Source organism: Alligator mississippiensis, chromosome 7 (assembly GCF_030867095.1).
Source record: "Alligator mississippiensis isolate rAllMis1 chromosome 7, rAllMis1, whole genome shotgun sequence".
In the NCBI taxonomy this organism is placed as follows: Eukaryota; Metazoa; Chordata; order Crocodylia; family Alligatoridae; genus Alligator; species Alligator mississippiensis.
In genome coordinates this window covers 25826871-25847255 of record NC_081830.1, presented here as the reverse complement: position 1 = coordinate 25847255, position 20385 = coordinate 25826871, and the positions used below count along the sequence as shown (strand labels likewise).

General features: G+C 40.2%; 1 protein-coding gene across 6 annotated transcripts in view; it reads left to right on the top strand.

Annotated features, from left to right (window-relative positions):
* The window catches only part of SLC23A2 (solute carrier family 23 member 2), an 80033-nt gene extending 64147 nt beyond the window's left edge, over positions 1-15886 (top strand). For all 6 annotated transcript variants that reach the window (XM_019482438.2, XM_019482439.2, XM_014606435.3 and 3 more), the window contains 8 exons: positions 2130-2250; positions 3311-3467; positions 5166-5313; positions 5949-6054; positions 8121-8250; positions 8412-8549; positions 9677-9772; positions 10280-15886. In XM_019482438.2, the coding sequence (XP_019337983.1) occupies positions 2130-2250; positions 3311-3467; positions 5166-5313; positions 5949-6054; positions 8121-8250; positions 8412-8549; positions 9677-9772; positions 10280-10512 (1129 nt within the window). In that variant the 3' untranslated portion in view covers positions 10513-15886. The remainder of the gene's footprint in view (positions 1-2129; positions 2251-3310; positions 3468-5165; positions 5314-5948; positions 6055-8120; positions 8251-8411; positions 8550-9676; positions 9773-10279) is intronic.
* The last annotated feature ends 4499 nt before the right edge of the window (positions 15887-20385 follow it).

Below are 20385 nucleotides of genomic sequence, written 5' to 3'. Positions count from 1 at the left end.
AATTTTATGTTGCATGTGCCACGTATTTCACAGACTGCCATTAAAACTGAAAGGTCAGCTTTAAAGCCAATGTTGCGCTTATTAGGTGAAAACACTGAGGTAGAATGATGAAGTGTGTTAATTGCTGGTCATGGTAGAATTAAAGCTGTGACTCTGCTTTAACCACTCAGGGCTGAGCAGGAAGCTTATAGTAGGCTTCTCCTTTGGGGCAATTCCATTGAGTAGTAGTAAATACAAGTACCAGGAAGAATTTCTTGAAACCATTAGAATTGTAGTAGAGAGAAGCTGATTACACTTACAGACGTAGAGCACATCTGTCATTCAGGTGTTTCTCAGACAGATGAAAAGATCTAACCTGTGCAAAGAACAGGTACCTTTTATCATTCAGACTTCAGTCAGGGGTCAAGGCTGTCAGTGACACCCCTCCTGTGAGGAACTCTTTGTACCTGGCATTTTGGGGAGAACAAAGGCCTCTCTTGTTTCTCCTGGACAGAAGTTGATCTTGATCAGGAAAAAGGAAGGGGAAAAGTTTACAAATCTTTAAATTGACGATGTAACCTACTCTCCTAATGTTTCATAAAAGCTGTTATATTTAGAACAACTTAACTGTAGTTCTGTATCTCACTTGACTTCCAGGTGCTGGGCTGGCTCAGTCTCAGGGCAAGTGTGTTGTTTAGGGTCTGCATAATATAAAGTAATAGTTCATAGTAGTATAGACCATGCTTCTTCTTGAGATTCAGACTATGGCCCTGTCACAAGTTGGGGTGGTTAAGAACATAGCCAAATAATTTCATTAAAACTGTTCTCAGCTCTTCAGAAGTTGAGTAGAATATAATGTTTATTCCTTTCAGTGCATGAGCAACAGTGACTTGAAATGTATGCTCTGCGGTAAGATTTTATTCTTTTAAAACCCTCCTAAGCGCATTAGCATTTTATGACCAGAAGAAAATCTCTGAAATACCAGTCAGAGTTTAGCCTCAAGAAAAAAGTCTTGGTGTTTTCCTAAAGCAGCTTACTGGTCAGTGAGAGTTGGAATGAATTTTGAATACAGCTCTGTGCTGCCTGTCCTTCAGGTAAGGGAAGGAGACAGGGTTTTTTTCTCTTAGTCTTTTCCCTGTGAAAGTGTGTTGAGCAAAACAGATTGTGAACTCACATTGCCTTGTGTCTCTTAATTGTCCAAGCTGTATTTTCCCCAGCTAGGTATAGTCTTGTGTGGCATTGATGCATATTGGTTTCACTTGGGCAGGTGTATTTGTTCTGTTTGGTTTGGTTAATTGAATAATGTCTGTTCTGGGGGGGGAGGTCTTACTGTAAAGATTTTAACAATGGAGCGGCAAGGGGGATTCAGGATCTGAGCATCACAAATGGAGCGTGCAGCTTTCCTGCATTTAACTTTAAGAAATATCTTCTCTGAGTGAGTGACACACCTATGCCAGAGAGCCTGCACATACTCCAAGTACCACTTAAACCCTGTTTCAGGAACTGAAGTGGTGCAGAGGCAGTAAGCTGCCAGTGTGTACCAAGGTACATTTCACCCTGCACTCATGCATAGCTTGTTAATCTTCAAATGTTACTTTTACCTGTTGCGAGCCAAATACATTGAAAAAATGAAGTCCTTAATAGTTGAGTCTAGAACTAGCAACTGGTGATTTTAATTTGACTAATGCTGTAAAGTGATTTGGAGGTGGTGGGCTTTATATAAATACCAGCTTGGTTAAGCTCTGTTTGCGTGCTGGTCTGACCTCTGAGTTCCCTCCCCAGCCTGTTAAGGAGGGTCAGACTCAGTGCTTCTTGGAGACCTGGCCCTGGATAGTGACAGAACAAGCTGGAGGAGTTATGAAGACCGGTGTCTGCCCCATCTCTGAAAATCTTATGGCCTAAATTTGATTCCCTGCCCTGTTATCTTTTTCCCTCTAACTGTGTTATGATACCCTAAAGCACAGTGGCTTCATAATTAGAGCATCTTTCTCCATATATTTATTTTGCCTGGCTTTCACCAAATTTTGCAAGTGTACCTTGGGACTGGAGTGTTCACAAGAGATTACAGTACTTTGCATTTGCGTGTGAGATGAGCAAGTCTTCAACATATTGATGCTAACAGTTCCGGTTCGTTTCTCCTTTTCCCACAGGACTATTTTCCTAGTATTGCTGTTTTCTCAGTATGCCAGGAATGTCAAATTTCCTTTACCGATTTACAAATCCAAAAAAGGATGGACAGCTTACAGGCTGCAGCTCTTCAAAATGTTTCCTGTAAGTCATTGCATATGTTTGTTCACTTAACAATAAGAAAACAGGGGAAAAGATCACTGGGGAAAATGAAATCTGAGGAGAACCTTTTTTTTTTTTTTTTAAACTTACAACAGTTTTGATTTTCTTTTGTATAAGCCATTCAGCAGATCTCACTTGCACATAAGATGAAATTATAGGCACTCTTTTAACAAGTCTATCTAAAGAATGTGGACACAACCCTTTTAGCTCTGTGTAGTTTATCTTGGATTTTATAACTAGATTGGTGTCTGGAGTGGACATGTACAGCCAGGTAGCTGTCTTGTGTGGATGCTATTACATTTCCTCACTGCAAGGTGGCAGGGGAGCCAGTAATTGCTTGTTTGCAATTAGTAAAAGGCTGCCCCAGAATGAAATAACCTAGCACTGCAATTACATGACTGGTAGCTTGGTGTGTAGTTACTCTTTGTTTTCTGAGGAGCAACCTTTCTCTGGAGTAGAAAGTCTTATCATGATTCTGGCTGTACATTGTCTGTCTACTCCACTTGTACTCCAGAGTAAAGAGGTTGTACGAATCCACCCTCACTATGTCATTTAGTAGAAAAAATGTCAGTGAACTCTAGCAACATAGTTCCCAGTCCTGCACCTGGTTTCATGTGGGCAGACCCTTTCCCCTATGCAGAGCCAGTTATAGAGCCATGACTCTGGAGTGCGTGCCTCATAGCTTAAATTAATTCCTCTAAGCAGGTGGTGGTTTTCTGTAAGAGCCCATTTGACTTTTCCTTGATGAAAGGATTCCTTTTTTTTCTGTTAACCTAAAAACTAGTTCAGTAGTCCCATAAGTGCTTATTTGGCCACATTCCCATTTTTAAGGAGGAGAGAAAATCTACTTTGCATGAACAAAAGCTTAGTTTTATTAAAGGAAAAACTACCTAACCACCCCGTTTTAGCATTTATCATCTCGTCAGCCTTGAAATTCTTGTAATACGTAGGTAATAGATACCCTGTGTTCAACGTTTCTTTGTTGATAATTGGTAACTAGCTTGTGTACCTGAGAAGGCTTTCTTTTTCCCTCCCACTACAGATTATTCTAGCTATCCTGGTGTCATGGTTGCTTTGCTTCATCTTTACTGTGACTGACGTCTTTCCCCCCGACAGCGCAAAGTATGGCTTCTATGCTCGCACAGATGCAAGACGAGGAGTGCTGTTAGTGGCACCGTGGTTTAAGGTCCCTTATCCTTGTAAGTGTGTTTCATATACATTTGCCTGGGCTTGGAACAGACTTGTCGAAATGGGGCATTTTAAATGTTGCTGCCTTGGATAAAAGCAAAGTAGGTCTCGGCAGCTCTCTGGAACGAGACTCTCGCAGCACTTACACGCATGCGAGGAGCCTGCTCCAACACTCTGGAAATCCAGCGCATCGGAGCAGACTCAATTAATCAAGTCTCCTGGAGCACGTAAATTGATGTGCTCTGGCAGCCTCGTGTGTTACGTGCATCAGTGATTCAACGCATCTCCGTGTTGAGCAAGTGGCAGCAGTGCACTTTGAACTAAAACACATTCGATGTGCTTTAGCTTAAAGCACGCCACCACCATTTTCTCAATGCGGAGGTGCACTGTGCTGCTGAAATACGTGATGTGCGGGCACTTTTAATTAGTGCAGCTCACTAATTAGAAGTGCCTGGGGCTGTGTTGGAAGCACATGTAATCATGTCCTCTGCCCACAATTTCATTTGTGGCAATGGGAGTGGAGGATGCCCAGAACCTTGTAAAATAGACCTACATAACTACAAGTTTTAATAACTGCCATCCATTTTGTGCATTTTTTCTAACAAAGGGACTCGCATACTAATAAATATGGCAAAAAACCCCTCTGCTGGCATGATAACATAGGGTTGGTTTCATTCTCTTGCTGTTACTGCAGTGTGTTGGCCAGCAACCTGTCACTTGAATATACACTATTGCCAGTGTATGATATTGTTGATATAACAAGTATATGCAGCTTCTGTAAAAGCAGCCTAAATAACTGCTTTTTATGTTACTTAAATCGGGAGTAGGCACAGGGTTCAAACAGAGTGCCTTTTTTTCTCATACATTTTGAATTATGCAAACAATTTCCAAACTTCAGAAGTTAAAGATGGGCAGGAAAAATGGCGGCTTCTTGACTTACAAGAAGTGCCAATGGCTCATTGATTTCTACTGCCATCTGGGTTACAGAGCAAATCTGAGAACTGTTTCTCCTTTTATTTTTGGAAGAAAAGCATGGCCTGTAAAATGTTAAAATGAGGCAAATGAATATTTTTTGCAAGTGAGGAAGAGAGTAGAGGCTTTCTTTCTTGAATAGTACTTGGGTTATTTTTAAGGTCTAACCTTGTTCACTCATTAATGTCTGCCTGTCTGCTTTCAAGGGAAGAGAGGGTCTCACTTTTCCAAGAGATGAAAGCATCGAGGCATTTACCATGTAAACAATGCCAACACTTTCCTTTTGACTTAAAATGGGTTTTCATTTACTTGTGTAAAGGTTTGGGAAAAGGGAAATTGTTGGCTTTGGGGAATCGCAGCTGCCAGCTTTTGTGTTTCATAGAATGTTAGCCCTTCAAGGTAGAGATCAAATGTTCAAACAAATCATTTTGATGTGGATGAGGCCTCACTAATCTGACTTTCAAGCTGCAGCTGAAATACTGGATTTCTCTTGAATGTAAGCAGTTCGTTCTTTAAAAATATGCCAGACCATTTTGTGAAAGCTGTTAGACTTGCTAAAAAGCTGTAGCGGTTTTTAGCAGATTTTTGACCCCTTCTATCTAGTTGAGTTAGCTATCCTTTAATAAAGGGTCTTCATAGTTGCACAGTTTAAAATGCAGCCAGCCATCGACTTTACTTTTTGATGCTGAAATTGTTTTGAATGGAACGCAAAATTTTTGCTTTCCTTGTTTTCACAGTTCAGTGGGGATTGCCAACAATTTCAGCTGCAGGAGTAATAGGGATGCTTAGCGCAGTTGTTGCTAGCATTATTGAATCAATTGGAGATTACTACGCCTGTGCAAGGCTGTCTTGTGCTCCTCCTCCACCTATTCATGCAATAAATAGGTAAGTTTCTTGGAAAAGAGGAAACAGCAGTGCTTTCTGTGCTGCCATAAGGGCTTTTCATTCTTGGCAAAAGCAGTACAAATGTTGGTATCAGAGCGAGTCTAGAACCTGCTGACCTGAAAGGTGAGGTTTTGCTTTCGTTGATCCGTTGCAGCGGAAAAACTTAATGTTTTAAATCTCAGTTCTACTCCAGCTGAAGTCAGTAAAGTTAGATTTGCAGCTTCAGGAGGAAGTGCTTCCAGCAGCACTTGAAATTCCTAAAGTTTTGGGATTTCTCTCTTTTTCTGTAGTCATATTGAACTATTCCAACTTTCTAAATTCACTTTCTGGAATACAAAGTCTCGAATCCAAGTCTGCAAAGTGTTGAATTGAGCTGACAAATAAAATGTTAGGAGTAGAGAATAACTCTGAGATTCAACATCTCTACTGCAGTATGTTTTTCTGAGTGATTTCAGGTCCATAAATGTCTGTGATGAGGTAAAGAGAGCCTGTTACAGTGGTTCACTCAGTCTGGTCTTAGAATGTTCTGTGGATCAGCTCTTTTGGGCAGACACACAACATGTAATCACTTCATGAATCTTGATGGTTGAATGTTTTAATCTGCTTTTTAATGTTTTCCCTTTCATGGATTACAGAGGGATTTTCATTGAGGGTCTTTCCTGTGTTCTGGATGGAGTATTTGGTACTGGAAATGGATCCACCTCTTCTAGCCCCAACATTGGCGTTCTGGGCATCACTAAGGTACATGTTCTATTCTGATTGGACAGTTTTTCCTGGGTATCATTAGTCCTGTGGCATTAGCCTCATGCAGTTTGCATGGTTCATGGTATAACTCTGTACAGAGATATAATATGATCTATATTGTGCTGCATATGGTAGTCTGAACTTCCTTGATTTGTTTCCACTGCCAGCCACTTCCTTTAGAAAAGTGCCTTGCAGAAAAGGATCCTAAAAGCTTTCCTTTATATTTCTTTCAAAAAATGTTAAACGAATTTCAGGAGAGTGCCTGGAAAGAAACTAAGCCCTCTTGCAAGCAAAGTTCTTTTTACCCTTCCAAAGACTGGACAGACTAGACAAATGTCAGGGCTCTACAGTAGATAAGAATCCATGTCCTTTTGTGTATCTGTTCTCTGAAAGAAGCAATAACAATGACCTGAATATTTTTAACCCTTCCTTTTGATATCCATGTTAGTACAATTCAGAGGCTAAAGCCTTGTCTAGCCTTTGTTGGTTTTTCAGCCTTGGGTGTAGTAATGTTCAAAAAACACCACCAGTGTCCATACCCAGTACTGTTGTAGTATATGCATGTCAGAGGTGTGCACTGGTCTACTTCTGTCAAAGAAGCTACAATATATGTAAAAACTCAATTAAGACGAGAATAAAGAAGACCTTCCAACAGCTGCTTGTTCTTAGCTCCTTACAGGTTTGTATTGTGCTAGGCATGCTTTGGCTCTGAGTTCTGGATTATAGATTCCTGTTCAGGAGCTGATTTAAATAACGTGTGCAACTCGGCCTTTTGGCTACGATCAAGTGTGACTGGGGGCTTCCAAACTCCCAGGCCTCTAGACTTGGGACTTGCACGTGGGATGCACATCTGGACAGAAGTGAGTGCCTGATCTCTTAGGCCTATGGGTCTGGGTGATAGAATAGTGGCCTGGTTAATGTTATGTGGTCCATGGATGTTTATAGATGCAGTTATTTGATTTGGATATTGGAAAACTTTAAAGTAAGGAAAACTTTGAGCACATGAGTAGGCCTTTTTGAATATTGGGACTGTTGGTATGCTGCTGAGTTAGGCAGCAGCTGAAGTCCCTTGTTGATTTGGAGAGGACCTTAGAGCACCCTTTAAGATTTGCTTGTATTCCATATTTTTAAACATGTTGATTTCATCAAATCAGTGTAAGTTATGCCATGAGTATAGATGCTTTTTGTTAAATATTTTGCATAAAAGATGAACACAGAATAAACTGGGTTTGTGATTACAAAGGTCAGAAACTATGCACTCCACTTACTATAATGAAGCTTTTAAAATTAAATTCAGTATCTAGTTTAAGGCGAGAGAGCAGAGGAAGGCTTTATTTTTGGACATATCTGCTGAATTTTCTGGATTTTCTTCAGCCATTTTTCCTACAGGTATACACAGATGACAGTATAAATGCTAACAGCACCATCTAGTGATTCACTGTCTTCCTTCTGATTGATGGGCATTTCCTACAGAAATCCGAATTATGAAAAGCATTAAATATGAAAATACAAATTATTATGACAAGTCAAAATAATTTTGTTTATTTTCATTAGAAGTCTGTATCCTAAAGTCAGGGTGCAAATGAGCACAGTTGGTAAGACCGTTACATTTTCAGAGGCTAATTAATGGTTCTGTTAATGTGATCGGCTGTGTTTTAAAACTGGGAAAGCCAAGATGATTGTAATGGCTGTGCAAGCTATGTATTAACAGGGGAAAATTTCAAGTGAAAGAAGCAGGTCATAAAATTTAAGAGCTCTGAAATTGAGAGATTTTTTTTTTCCACGATGACTCCCAGTTCCCACGGGGTATGTGTTTAGGGACTTTGTGTGTTTCACTGGGGAGTACAAAGTCTTCCTTAGCACATTGTCTCAGCCAGAGTAGCAAGTGCAGTGTATGGTGATGCCATGGAAGAGGACAGGCATTTAGTAGGCTCTGTTGGAAGATGAGCTCAAAAGAGAATAGAAAATACCATTTCAGGCTTTCCTGGTTGGAAAAAGGCATAAAGCTGGACTACATGTGTATTTCCTTTGCAGAACTGTACCCTTTCCTTTGTTCTCCATAGGTTGGAAGCCGCCGGGTTATTCAGTATGGTGCAGCCTTCATGCTTCTACTTGGAATGGTTGGGAAGTTCAGTGCACTGTTTGCATCCCTGCCTGACCCAGTGCTTGGTGCCCTCTTCTGCACTCTTTTTGGTAAGTAGTACAGTTCTTAGCTGCTCTTCATTCATCTGACTGTTTTTCCAGCGTGTGACTTTGGTGGTGTGTATGTCTTCATATTAACTGACCATTAACAAAAAGGTAGGACTTCTGCAAGCTAAGACTTTGGTTTTCTGTTTTTGTTTTTTTCAATTTAGGAATGATTACAGCTGTGGGGCTTTCCAACCTCCAGTTCATAGACTTAAATTCTTCCCGTAACCTCTTTGTACTTGGATTTTCCATCTTCTTTGGACTTGTCCTTCCAAGTTACCTCAAACAAAATCCACTGGTTACAGGTATGAACTTCTGTTCTTTCATGTGCAATGCATCTTTTCTTTGCACTGTACATAAAACTCTCTCCCACCATGATTTATAGGCTAAAACAAGAGCAAGGGAAAACTGTAATAAATAAGAGACTAAGAGCCATCGGAAAAGCAGCAGGGGGATGAACAGTAAGTGAGGGGATGAGACTCGTGCTGATTGTTTCGGAGGGGGTAAAGTTGAGGATTTCTGTGATTGAGATTGGACAGACCACTGCTAGTTGGGCAGGGAGAATAATGCATTAGATAAATCTTAAAATGTGGGAGTTAATGGTAAGCTCTGAGAGCCCTGTGGTGCTGTTTTCTCTTGCCACTGCAGTTGATGAAGGAAACAACATTTTATTACAGACAAGGATTACAGACATTTTATTGGGCCAGTGATTTGTTTGCTCAAACCCAAGGAGAAGCTTCTTTAATTTCTACCACCAATGGGATTAATTTCAGTGTGTTATAAAGAACTGGAAACAGCAACTCAGATATGCTGTTACAAACTAACTTTCTAATTGTGCTGCTGCAAAACCATATTCAGAGACTAATTTAGCCAGTCATTTGAGAGTTGGTTTTAAGGAAGGTTATTTAAATAAATAAAATAATAAATTAAAAACCATAGTACAGTAACCCGTAGTGAATTAACCTTATACACTACTTGCCATTTCAGGAATGAAAGTTAAAAATAAGGCTGTTTTAGTCATCGTGTTAAATTATGAAAATAATCTCTTATTTGTCAGTTTGACATTTTCCCTAGAACCTTTCCCCTTATGTTAATAAAGGTCTCTCTAATATAGATAACGGTACTTTATTTCTTCCTTATAATCTATCCAGAATGAATTCCTTAAGGCTGAGCATTCCACCTGATTTAAATCTAAAAGGGCAGACTGTAAAATGAGTATGTAAAGCACACACACTGGTCTCGGTTGTGGGGAGGTTCCTCTAAACTGTTTTCATTCGGGTTGGAAGGGGTGTATGGTGAGGTCGCTAAAGTTGTTGGTGGAGATCAGGGCACGAGGGAGGGTATACACATAATGAAAATTTACCTTTGGATCTAATTGTCTTCTCTTCTCTCTCTCTCCCTGTTTTTTCCCTGCTCCCCCCCTCCCCCCCAGGAATAGCAGGCATTGACCAAGTGTTAAATGTTCTTCTGACTACAGCCATGTTTGTTGGAGGTTGCGTGGCCTTTATTTTGGATAATACCATTCCAGGTCAGCTTGGTCAAGTAATAATAATACTGTAATAATAACTGTTTGACCTCTCATTCTGAATGAGTTGTTTTACTGTTAACTGGCGTGTCCATCCCTGAAAATGGTTCAGGGATAGGGACTTGGAACTGTGTATAGGACGAGACCAACAATGATTAACTGGGGGAAGTCCCTAAATATCCATATCTCAGTTATAACCCCATTAGCAGATCTTTGAGCTTTCATATGTCATTTTGTGCAAAGATGTATTAATGATTAAAAATAACACTAGGAAAGAGCAGATAGATTTAAGTAATTTCCTTTGTAGGCAATCATATAAGCCTGATCTTTGCATTCAAGTCGGTTGCAAAGCTCCCATTGATCAAGTCCCATATTACAGAGGCTCTTCCTTGGTAACAGCAATTCCCTTCTTCCCTTTGTGGATGCTGTATGCTTTTCTAGTCTGATTGCTTATGGAATCGAATGCCTTGGAAATAAATCTTTTCCCTATCTATATATTTTTCAACTCAGGAAGTCCAGAGGAGAGAGGAATCCGGAAGTGGAAGAAAGGAGTGGGCAAAGGAAGCAAGTCTCTGGATGGCATGGAAACTTATGATTTGCCCTTTGGCATGAACTTTATCAAAAAGTACAGATGCTTCAGCTTCTTGCCCATCAGCCCTACCTTCATGGGTTACACATGGAAAGGCTTCAGGAAAAGCAGTAACTGCAGGAGTTCAGACGAAGACTCTGCAGCTACCGTATAGCCTTAGTTGAAATGATATTATCTAGTTGTAGTAAGAGATGTATTTGCAGTTTCTTGCTGATTAAGAAGCATTAAAATATATGTTTTGTATATTTGCATTTAAATTCTGGAACCAGAGCTGAGACGGATTTAAAAAAAAAAAAAAAAAAAAAAAAGCTTTCCTGTTGTGGATGGTGATAGCTAGATACAGTGTCTCTGGGTGAAATGTCTAAAAGCTTTTTACTTTCTGTTTTAAAAGAGATTCGGGTTCCTAAGTGTCTGTGTCTTTTCTGAACATTGAACTTGGGTTCCTGAATCATTGAGGTGCTTTTGAAAAAGTGTAATGATTGCTTTATTATGGTTTTATTTAAATCATTGATGCTGGCATTTTTGGCGCATTCATTGCTGGCAATGTTAGTTACGCCAGAACATTTTTGAATCCTCATGTGAAAGGAGTAAATTTTAATTCATTCATAATTACTGATGTCAAGATCAGATATGTTGTATTTTTTTTTCCAGCTCTAGCTTGTACATTCCATATTTTGCTCCACAGATACCCGTGGATTAGATTTGATATTATTCTGGCAACCGACTGGAATACCTTTCCAGTTACAGATAGTGCATTCAGAGATTTCCAGTAGTAAAATAACTATTTCCTTACTCAATTACCCTACATGAAAGCACACTGGCTTAACTATAGAAGTGACTACTTGACAAGAACCACTTGTATCCTGAGTGTGTGGGGCTTTATTTTTTTTTTTAAATGTTTCCTTCTTTCTGACTGGCAACTAATGACCTGACTAGTGCCTAAGTACAAGCTCTCTCTCAAAGGAAATGCCAGCTTCATTCTTACATGTCTGTGAAAGGGGATGACTTCTAGAAGTGACACTTTGCTAGCAGAACAAGGCATATAGCTGTGTTGATCACAAACACCTACCAAATGAAATGGTGAATTTGTCTAAGCATTTCATGTTTGTTCTCGCATATGAGCCTTTACCTATAGAATCAGGTAGTGGGATACTGTCAGCATTTGCTTATTCTGACCCAAACTAAATTCTTTTTATCCCACTCTGACTATCCTGGTCAAATGTTGTCTGAGGGGTCTATGTTTATGTATCCTGTTTTCTTGCTTTGGGGGCCCTTGATTTTTATAGCCAATCTTTCTAATGGCAGAGACACTACATCGGACATCATCATCCACTGGATGGTTTAACGGGTACTGGGCCAGTCAAAGGCACCATTCAGATTTTTTTTCCTGAAATAGTCTCAGCTCTGCTGTTTATGCGGATGGTTAATGCTCATCATGCATCCATGCTTACAAGGTTTTATTCATGTTTAATGTTCTTACTATTGCAAGTTAGTTTTAGACATCAGTGTTTCAATGTGGCCCCAAAAAGCATTTTTAAGCTGTGGAGATCATCAGGGAGGCGTAGTGTAACGTACTCTTAAGGCCAGTATGCTCTACGGTGCTTGCATTTTGTATCTCTGGATAAAAATAATGGTAGATACTGTAATTCACTAATATTTATCAAAGCTGACTACTGGACAAGAGCACAGGAACTCTGTTGTTTCCTGAGTCTACTTCTAGGTAAAACTTGTTGTTGGTTATTGAAGCATGGAAGGGTTTGCGGGTGGGGGAGGGGAAAAAGGAACTTAATGGATCAGTATTGCTTAGTGCAGAGTGGGAATGTTTCCATTGATATAATTTTTGGCATGTCACAGCTGATTCTGTAACATCTCTTACACAGCTGTTTCCATATCAGAACATGTTTGTACCTGCTTCAAGGAACTTTCAGTAGTTTGCAGCCTTGGTATCAGTAGGACTTTCTTGAAAGCCTGCGAGAAGAATCACTGCGTAATAGACGAGGTGATATCTGTTACAGGGCAGACTATTCATGTATTTTATATTTTGTTTTTAGGGCAATGAGGCATTAGGAAATTTCCCCTTCCCCCAAGGAACACTGTTTGCTGAGAGCTCTGAACAGCAACACTAAGCTTCTAAACTTTCCACCTCTTTATTTTATATGCAACCAAGGATGGGGCAGGTGGAGGAATTAAAAAATAATCACCTTTTTAGATTGGTTCTAATCATGTCAAATGATGACCAAAGTTGGTTATCTTTTAAATGCAAGGAGAGGAAGGTAATATCGAGAGTTTAAAAACAGACATCTAGATGCTCAGAATCCGGAAGAACAATTTACACAGTGGACACGACAGTAAAACTCGTGGTGAGGCCAGCCTATCATTTGGCAGAAGTATTCTCATGGTAGCATTCATGGATGATGTGGTAGCAGACACAGCATCGAAAAAGCCAGACATTGGCAAGAACTAGCATTTTTTTTTTTTTAGGAGATACTTTTTTTGAATGAAGCAACCTCTGTAAACTCTAAATTGGTTGCCTTATCTTTTCTCTAACGTGCTGTAAAGGATGATCACATTGTATGTTTTTAAGATCATGTACTACTTCAATTAAATCACAGCTCAAACATTATGATTCTGAAAGCTTGTCTTTTTTCAATGCAGAATGTTCTTTCACTTCTTTCCATGATGGAAGAAGTTATTTCAGACTAGGAAACACCAGAGATATTTTGTGTCTGATAGAAAATTATGATTTGATTTAATTATTTGCCTTGCTTTCTGGTTCTACCGCACTGATTCTGGTGACTGACTAACAGAAGTTTGGTAAATTGTATATTGGAAGATTACTGTGTTGAGCCAGCATGCCTTGGCTTGCTAGCCATTGAACATGGCAACCCTAAAACAAGCATTTAATATGGCCGAATCGGGCATTTTGTAACCATAACCCTTTAATATTAAACATTTGTGAAGGTGACTCCTTGAAATCTTTCTTTAAGGAAGTTAATTGGGTAGAGATGAGCCTTAATGTTTGCAAGGACAATGAAAGGAGATCAGATGAAACCTGACTTATGGCCAAGGTGTATAACAATTTTCCCTAGCAGACAAGTGACACAGATAATGTTTGGGCTGTGACTGCAGAACCCCGAAGAATAGGTATGTCTTTTTTTTAATCTTTGCAGGTAAAAATAGGTTAGAGCTCATGCGCACGGTTTTGCCTTGCAAAGGGAAATTCCCCTTTCTTCAAGTTTTTGCTGTTCCTGAGAACAATTTAGAGCTGCCAATCAAAGAATATGAAGTGCAGCTCTTTCCTTTTCTTTGTAAGGGAGGTGTTCAGAGTGCCCTCAGGTTGGTTCGTTGGGGGGTGGGTGGGTGTTACTGTTATGGTAGGGTGTCCTCCCACTCACCCTTCAGATTTGAATTATAGTCAGAATGGCATCTGCAAATTTTATTGATGCCATTTCAGTGTGAGAGACAGTTTACAATGTAAGACGCTGTGGTATCAGCTGCTCGGAGGTAGATGTATTGCAGACTTTGACTCTGCAATTCTGAAAAGTTGAATACTTAATGTTTCTTGTTTACGTATGTGCTGTGTGTGTAAGCCGGGAGGAGAGGGGGATGGAAATACGGCTGTTAACGCAATACTGTGTCTTTGCTGTGTATGTCATTGCCCGCATTTTGAACTGCTAAATTAAACAGTACCTTGTAAAGAAGATGATGCTGAATAGATGGGCTAGAAGGAAATATCTTTGAACCAAATTTAAGTATACAAAGGCAAATATTCATGGCAAAAAGATCATTTTGTCATATCAAAGGTGGTATAAATCTGTTGAGAGCAAACTTTTGTAGCCAATATTCTATTGTAGTATTCTTTGGTTAAATTAAGAACTCCTGCTAACCTATTTAAGTGCATTTTCTGAATAGCACACTTTAAAAATATGCCTTTAAATTGACTTTTAATAGCATATTTATCTGTGGTTGACTAATAGCATTAGGATGTGCTTGATGGACTAGCCGGATTAGTAACCTATTGCAGAAAGCATGGTTTGTTTGTTTGTTTGTTTGTTTTCCATTTAAACCCAGGAGTTACTTTATACTTTTCAATACTGACTTTCAATATGACAACTTGGTTCATACATGAATATTGCAGTATTTTATTTCCATATATTAAAAATAACATTTCCACTCAGGATAATTATCACATTTCCTGGGAGGGAGTGGTATGATAGTCATGACAATGTCATGTGATGATAGAATTTCTTCATTGACGAATCTATAGTAGTTGTGTATACTTTGTTTACCCACATTTATGTTATTACTGAAAACTAAAGAGCTTCTTATGGTTCACCTCCCTACTGAAATACTGGTACTCACAGAGTTGATTAAACTCCTGCAAAATTAAATCCTCAGTACTCCTTAATACCACAAAAGACATCATTTAAGAAAGACCAATCAACTGTAGTAATGCCTCCATACCAAAACTGTATTGAAATGTTCTGGTTGGTTAGTACCATGTGTGGTATAACCAGCACTACGAGCACATACAGTTAAAACAACTGCCTTCTGATGGTTTAAGTTACGTGTTGAATATTGTACACGCAATTCAAAAGCAGCTTGTGCTAGCATAATTTATACAAATGCATGGCAGACCAGCACAACCTGATGTCTTTTTTTTTCAGTGGCCTTCTTAAACCAAATGTCTTTGTGTTTCGGGTTTTTGGTTTTGGGGTTTTTTTCCAGGGGGGTGGAATTGCTAAAAAGGGTTACTCTTTACAAAAGATGAATGAGTGATTGGTTTCCCTCTTGTTACACATGCCATACTACTTCTTGCTAAGGATTATTATCATTCCTGGACATGGGATAGTACATGTTCCATGCTTTCACATTTATCTAGCTGTAAAGTAGGTCATTACAGTATTGGAAAGAGGCCACAGGTTTGCCAGTATTGAGCTTCTGCCCATGAGTCCATACAGCTTAGTGCTGGGCTGCTTTAAGTATTGGGGATACATATTCAGCAACATCCAAAACATTCCTGTCCAGTTATAATTTTCTTGTGACTGTGCATTGTCATCTGTACATATTAATATCAGAGATGTATTTAGAGTTTGCCTTGTGTATTATCTGGCATTTATTACAACATCTTTCCAGGTAAGCCATCTTACTGCCAGTCCAAAATATTGTACTTTTGTCTGTTTATAACAACCTTTGGCGTAACAAACTATTGACTGTTCTTAGACAGTGGGGATAAATATTTTTTTCCATGAGTTTTTTGTGACTGACTTGGGCTGTAAACCTTTTATTCTTTTGTTACATAACAAAGGGGGTTTTTGTTGTTCTTGTTTCGAGATGTGTAATTCTTTTATGGAGTTTTAAAAAAAAATCATATTTTGTTTTTTCTAACATGGCTTCTTTAAACGTTTAAATATTTAAAAATATGTAATATTTGGACCAGATGTTGTGAATAATAGTAGATAAAGCTATTTTATTCTGTATTTTTAAAGCTGTTCAGTATAAATAAACACGGGCATAGCTGCAACCTAGTAGTTTGGGTGTTGTGTTCATTTTTTAAGAAATACGGAACCTGTACAAGGAAGAGCCATGTGTTACCATTCTGGCAAGCTGGAGAAACTTCAACACAGATTGTTTGCACACTTGCTGAGCAAATAACATGGGATCTGTAGCTGCACTGTTCTGTAAATGTTCATGAGGGATTGCTTGGACAATGTCTACACTGCCAAGTTACCATATGAAGCAGCAGTGTCCTCCAACAAGCTGTGCTGCTCCTTGTGTAGTCCTTCCCCAAGTTAGCTATCCTAGTTGTTGAGAATTGGGGCAAAAAGACCCCTTGCCTTGAAGCATCTGAACGTTTGCCTCATTTCTGTCAGCATCCCATGTCACAGACTGGTTGTCCACATGCACATTTCTCCATAGCATGATTCTAGTGCAAGAACCCATCACTTGCAGGACCTTGGACAGCTACTAATTGAGAGGATGGGTCCAGAGGGATTCCTGGCCCCCACACTTCCTAACTCCTGCTGCAGAAACTTGTGACACTTGACAAGTTAGTTCCCTTAAGCTGGAGAATTTCTCTGTAACACACTCATGTAGCATCACAGCTTCCCAAGTAAGCAATGGTAACATTTGCTTTGGCATGTTGTCAAAAAAGCCTGGTCTGGAGGACAGCAGGATAACAAAACAGCTCCCTGTTATAGACTGTGCTACAAGTGCCCTATCCATCAATTGAGATGTGATTGAATGGGTGGGCTCAACAAGCCTATGAATGCAAGTGAACAGCAATACATTATGGAGCTTGATCATTCAAGCTCAAGAGTTGAGTCAGGAGCCTGGGGGTGCTATTATTTGGTAGCCCTAGTAGAGCCTGTTATTAAGGGCTTCTGAGCACCCACAGTTCCAGCAGATGAGGAAGGGAGAGAGGCTTCTGCTTTTCTAAGGATAATTAATCTACCATTTTCACTGTCTTCTTTTCTAGAAGTCCTCTCCTTTTGCAATGTGCAACGAATGGGCTCTGGCTCAAATGCTGTCTGGTAAACAAATCTTCCAGGCTAGTGGTAGAGCCAGGAATGTAACCCAAGTCCCTGAAGTCCTAGTGTTTTTCTTAGGGCACACTAATTCTGCTATATTCCTATTTATTTTACCTTCTGCTCCATTTTTAACCCTCATCTTTGCTCCCCCAGTCTTGCACCTATAGTTCAGCTGGTTAAAAATTGCCTCGTGAAGATGAACCAATATGTAAAAATGGAATTTCTCTTTCTGTCTTTGTTCGCACACTCGCAAAAAAGCTTCCTGGAACTGTGAATTAAGGAACTTCAAGGTGCTGTCAAGTATCTGTGAGTCCAGTGCATGGTTTTGCTTTGCCCTCCACTCCAAAGGCACTAAGTAATGCAAGGGAAATTAAGTTATGAAGGTTAAGAGCCTGGTATCAACTTGCATTGTTCATAAGTTAATCACCTCTTATGTTCATACTTAGAACTGTAATAGTAGAACCCTGACATACAAATAGAGCAAGTACTTTGGTGTCCTTTACAGCTAAAGTATTGACTTAAATATATTGAGACATTAGCCCCTGGGACTGGGGCACAAAAAGGTATGATAGAAGTTAATTTTCTAGAAATGAGCTGGTGATGACTTCCAGTATATTAAGGATCATGAATTCTTGGCACTTAAGTATCAACTGTCTTGTGAGGATTAAGTCTGTTGCAAACAGTAAACCATTAAGCCCTTGCATTATGGTGCCATTATTACAGATTAAAGAATGAAAACACAGAAAGGTTTAAAGCTAAGATTTTTTTTTTTCAATCTTAGGTTGCCCAAAGGTGCTGGCTGCTCTATTCGGGTAGGTACCTGTCTTGCTTTGGAAAGCCCGGCTATTTAGTCCAAATTAACCTGTGCAAAAGAAGGGCAGAACTGAGAATAGAGACCAAGTATCCTGTCTGCTTGTTCCAGGCTGTCTTTTGTAGTAGCAGATGTTACAGGGAGCTTAGGAACTGATGTGCATTTCTACAGCACTTCTGAATTGATCTTTTTTCTTCTGGAAGGTCTAAAGGGTTTGGGGGGGGGGAGGGGGTTAATAGTGGTAACTTTCCTTCCCTGCCTTTCCAGTCACTTATGGTCATTGATGACTAGCTTTGGGTCAAATGGCCATGCTGATGTTTCTTTAAATGTATATGCAACTCTAAGCCCACTGTAAGCGTATTAGCAAGATGGTTCCCTTAAAAACCTTTCTCAGTACCTTTAGGCAGTGTCCCTTGCATTGCATTTGCCACCAGAGCCATGGAATGAGCTCCTAAGGGTGGGAGAGGAAATGGTGAATGTTGGAGCCAAAGGGTCCAGTACTAGCAGGTCATCAGCAAGAGTTGAGATGATCTCTCTTGATTCCAAGTACGGTAGCTCCCTGCTGTGTCATGAGGCTGAGTGACTACAGTGGAGACTTGGGAAGTCTGAAGTCTTTGGCCCCCTGCCTTTTTCTGTGCCATTTTTAAGGGTTCACTTACTCACAGCTGGACATAGACTTGTTTGCCCCTTATTAGACATTTGGGATGGAAGAGAAACACGCCTTTCAGACACCTTTTGATGAGGCAGTTACTTAGGGGAATGCATTAAAGTTTGAGAGTGGCTCAGACACTGCAGTAGTGGGGACATGAGTGCCGTAAAGAGGATTTTGTTCTGTTCCCAAATGGTAACAAATAATCCTGCCCTGAAAGTGCCTAGAGGGAGTGCAGTAGAAAAAGTGCTTAAGCAAAATCAGGAGTTGCGAGTGGTGTGTTCTTTCTTGTAGAGTAGCATTTCACAGCTGCAATGAAGTTTGCGCTCATGGTGCAAGGGTGCTGAGACAAACACACCCAGAGACAGACAGCCCCTGGTTGGGAGAATGTGCAGCTAAAATAATCAGTGGGTGGGGAGATGAGGCAAAGGAAGTTAGTCACACAGCAGGCCAGTGGCAGAGCTAAGAATAGCTTAGTCTCCCAGGGCATATTCAGAGCACCTTGCACTTGCAGTGCTCTTTCCACAGCAAGAATTTGAACCACTCCTGATATGGAACAGGTGCAAATTCATAATGTGCAATATAGCACTGGGCGCTAGATCCTTTCACCTACCTGCATGTGGAACTGCCCCGATGCCTGATCTTTTTTCTGGTGTGCTGTGTGTGAAAACAAAATGAAAAATTCACTAAGAACTAAAATGAAATGTATGTGGTGTTGTCCCCCCCCCCCCCCATTTTACTCAGTGAAACAGTGTTTGAAGATTACCTTTAAATGTAGTCTTTTGAACATAGAACCCTTGGAAGACTGCATTTAAAATTGAATTTTGGCAATTTTACCATAGAGATTTTTCTTTTCTTTAAATTGTTTCCTTTACTTTCTTCCTGTGTTTTTGTCTGTGTTGCACCTGTTGGCTGACCTCAGCCTGAATACACAAGTATTTTCAGTTCCCCAAGGTCTTCATTTTGGAGAGAATTAACTCTTTGCTGAAAGATTTCACCTCACACGGTGCAGGAACTGTGCTTTAAAGAATACACATTTTGTACAAGCCTTTTGCGTTTTAAAAAAATGTATCGCTATTATTACCATCTGGTTCCTGGAGACAATGTAACAAGTAACACATGCTCCTAAATAACAACTCTCCTAGAGCTGAATGTTTCTTGCTACTTAAGGACAATAAGTCTGGTTCTGAAAGTCCTAAATGAACAGCCTTTGCCAGGAGACTGAAATAAGCTTGTTTAGATCCTGGCTCAATCTAAGAAAAAGCCCTTGAGTTTTCAACTCCCGTACCAAGGACCAGAATTTCTTAAGTGCATAGTCGGTCACTTGGCAGGCAGCCTAATGCTCAAGCCATGAAACAAAGCAGCCATGTCTCCTGCAGGAAGAGAAGACTTCCAGAAGCTAGCCTTGATTTGTTTCTGCATCTGGACACCAGCTGTGCAAGGGGATTGTTCCCTCCTCCCGTTCCCCCCCCCCCCCACACACACACACATTTGATCCCACAAAATCTTTCCTATTGCTGAGTCCGAGGTGACAGCAAATCACTCCCTAGACAGCATAGGCCAGATTAAAGCAGCCTAGGGCTTTAACCTGGTCCTAGGCAGATAAGTCCCCACACCAGGACTCAAGAGGCACAGTCAGTTTCATTGGCATCCTTTCTCTTCTTAGGAGTGGCATCAGAGGTCTTCCTTCTGGGAGTTTGGCAATCAGTGGCCCTTTGGGTATGCAGACTGTTAGCACAGAGAGGTAGGCTGGATGGCTTGCGCTCCTTGTCCCTGTTACACAAACAGGGTCTTTAGATGGGGTAGTGTTGACAGAGCTACCCAGGGCAAAAGGTCTTGGAATTAACATCCCTCTAATACAAAAGAGGCAGTTCACCCCTCAGAGCTGCTGTTTCAGGCTCTCAGCCAACTCAGGCAGGCATCTGTGTTTTTCTTAAGCAGCACCTGAATGTCCAAGTTCCCTTTGTGCTGAGATTCTGGTGCATTTATGAGATACCAGGGAACAGAGTCCTAAGCATGGAGCTAGAGTACTTGTGG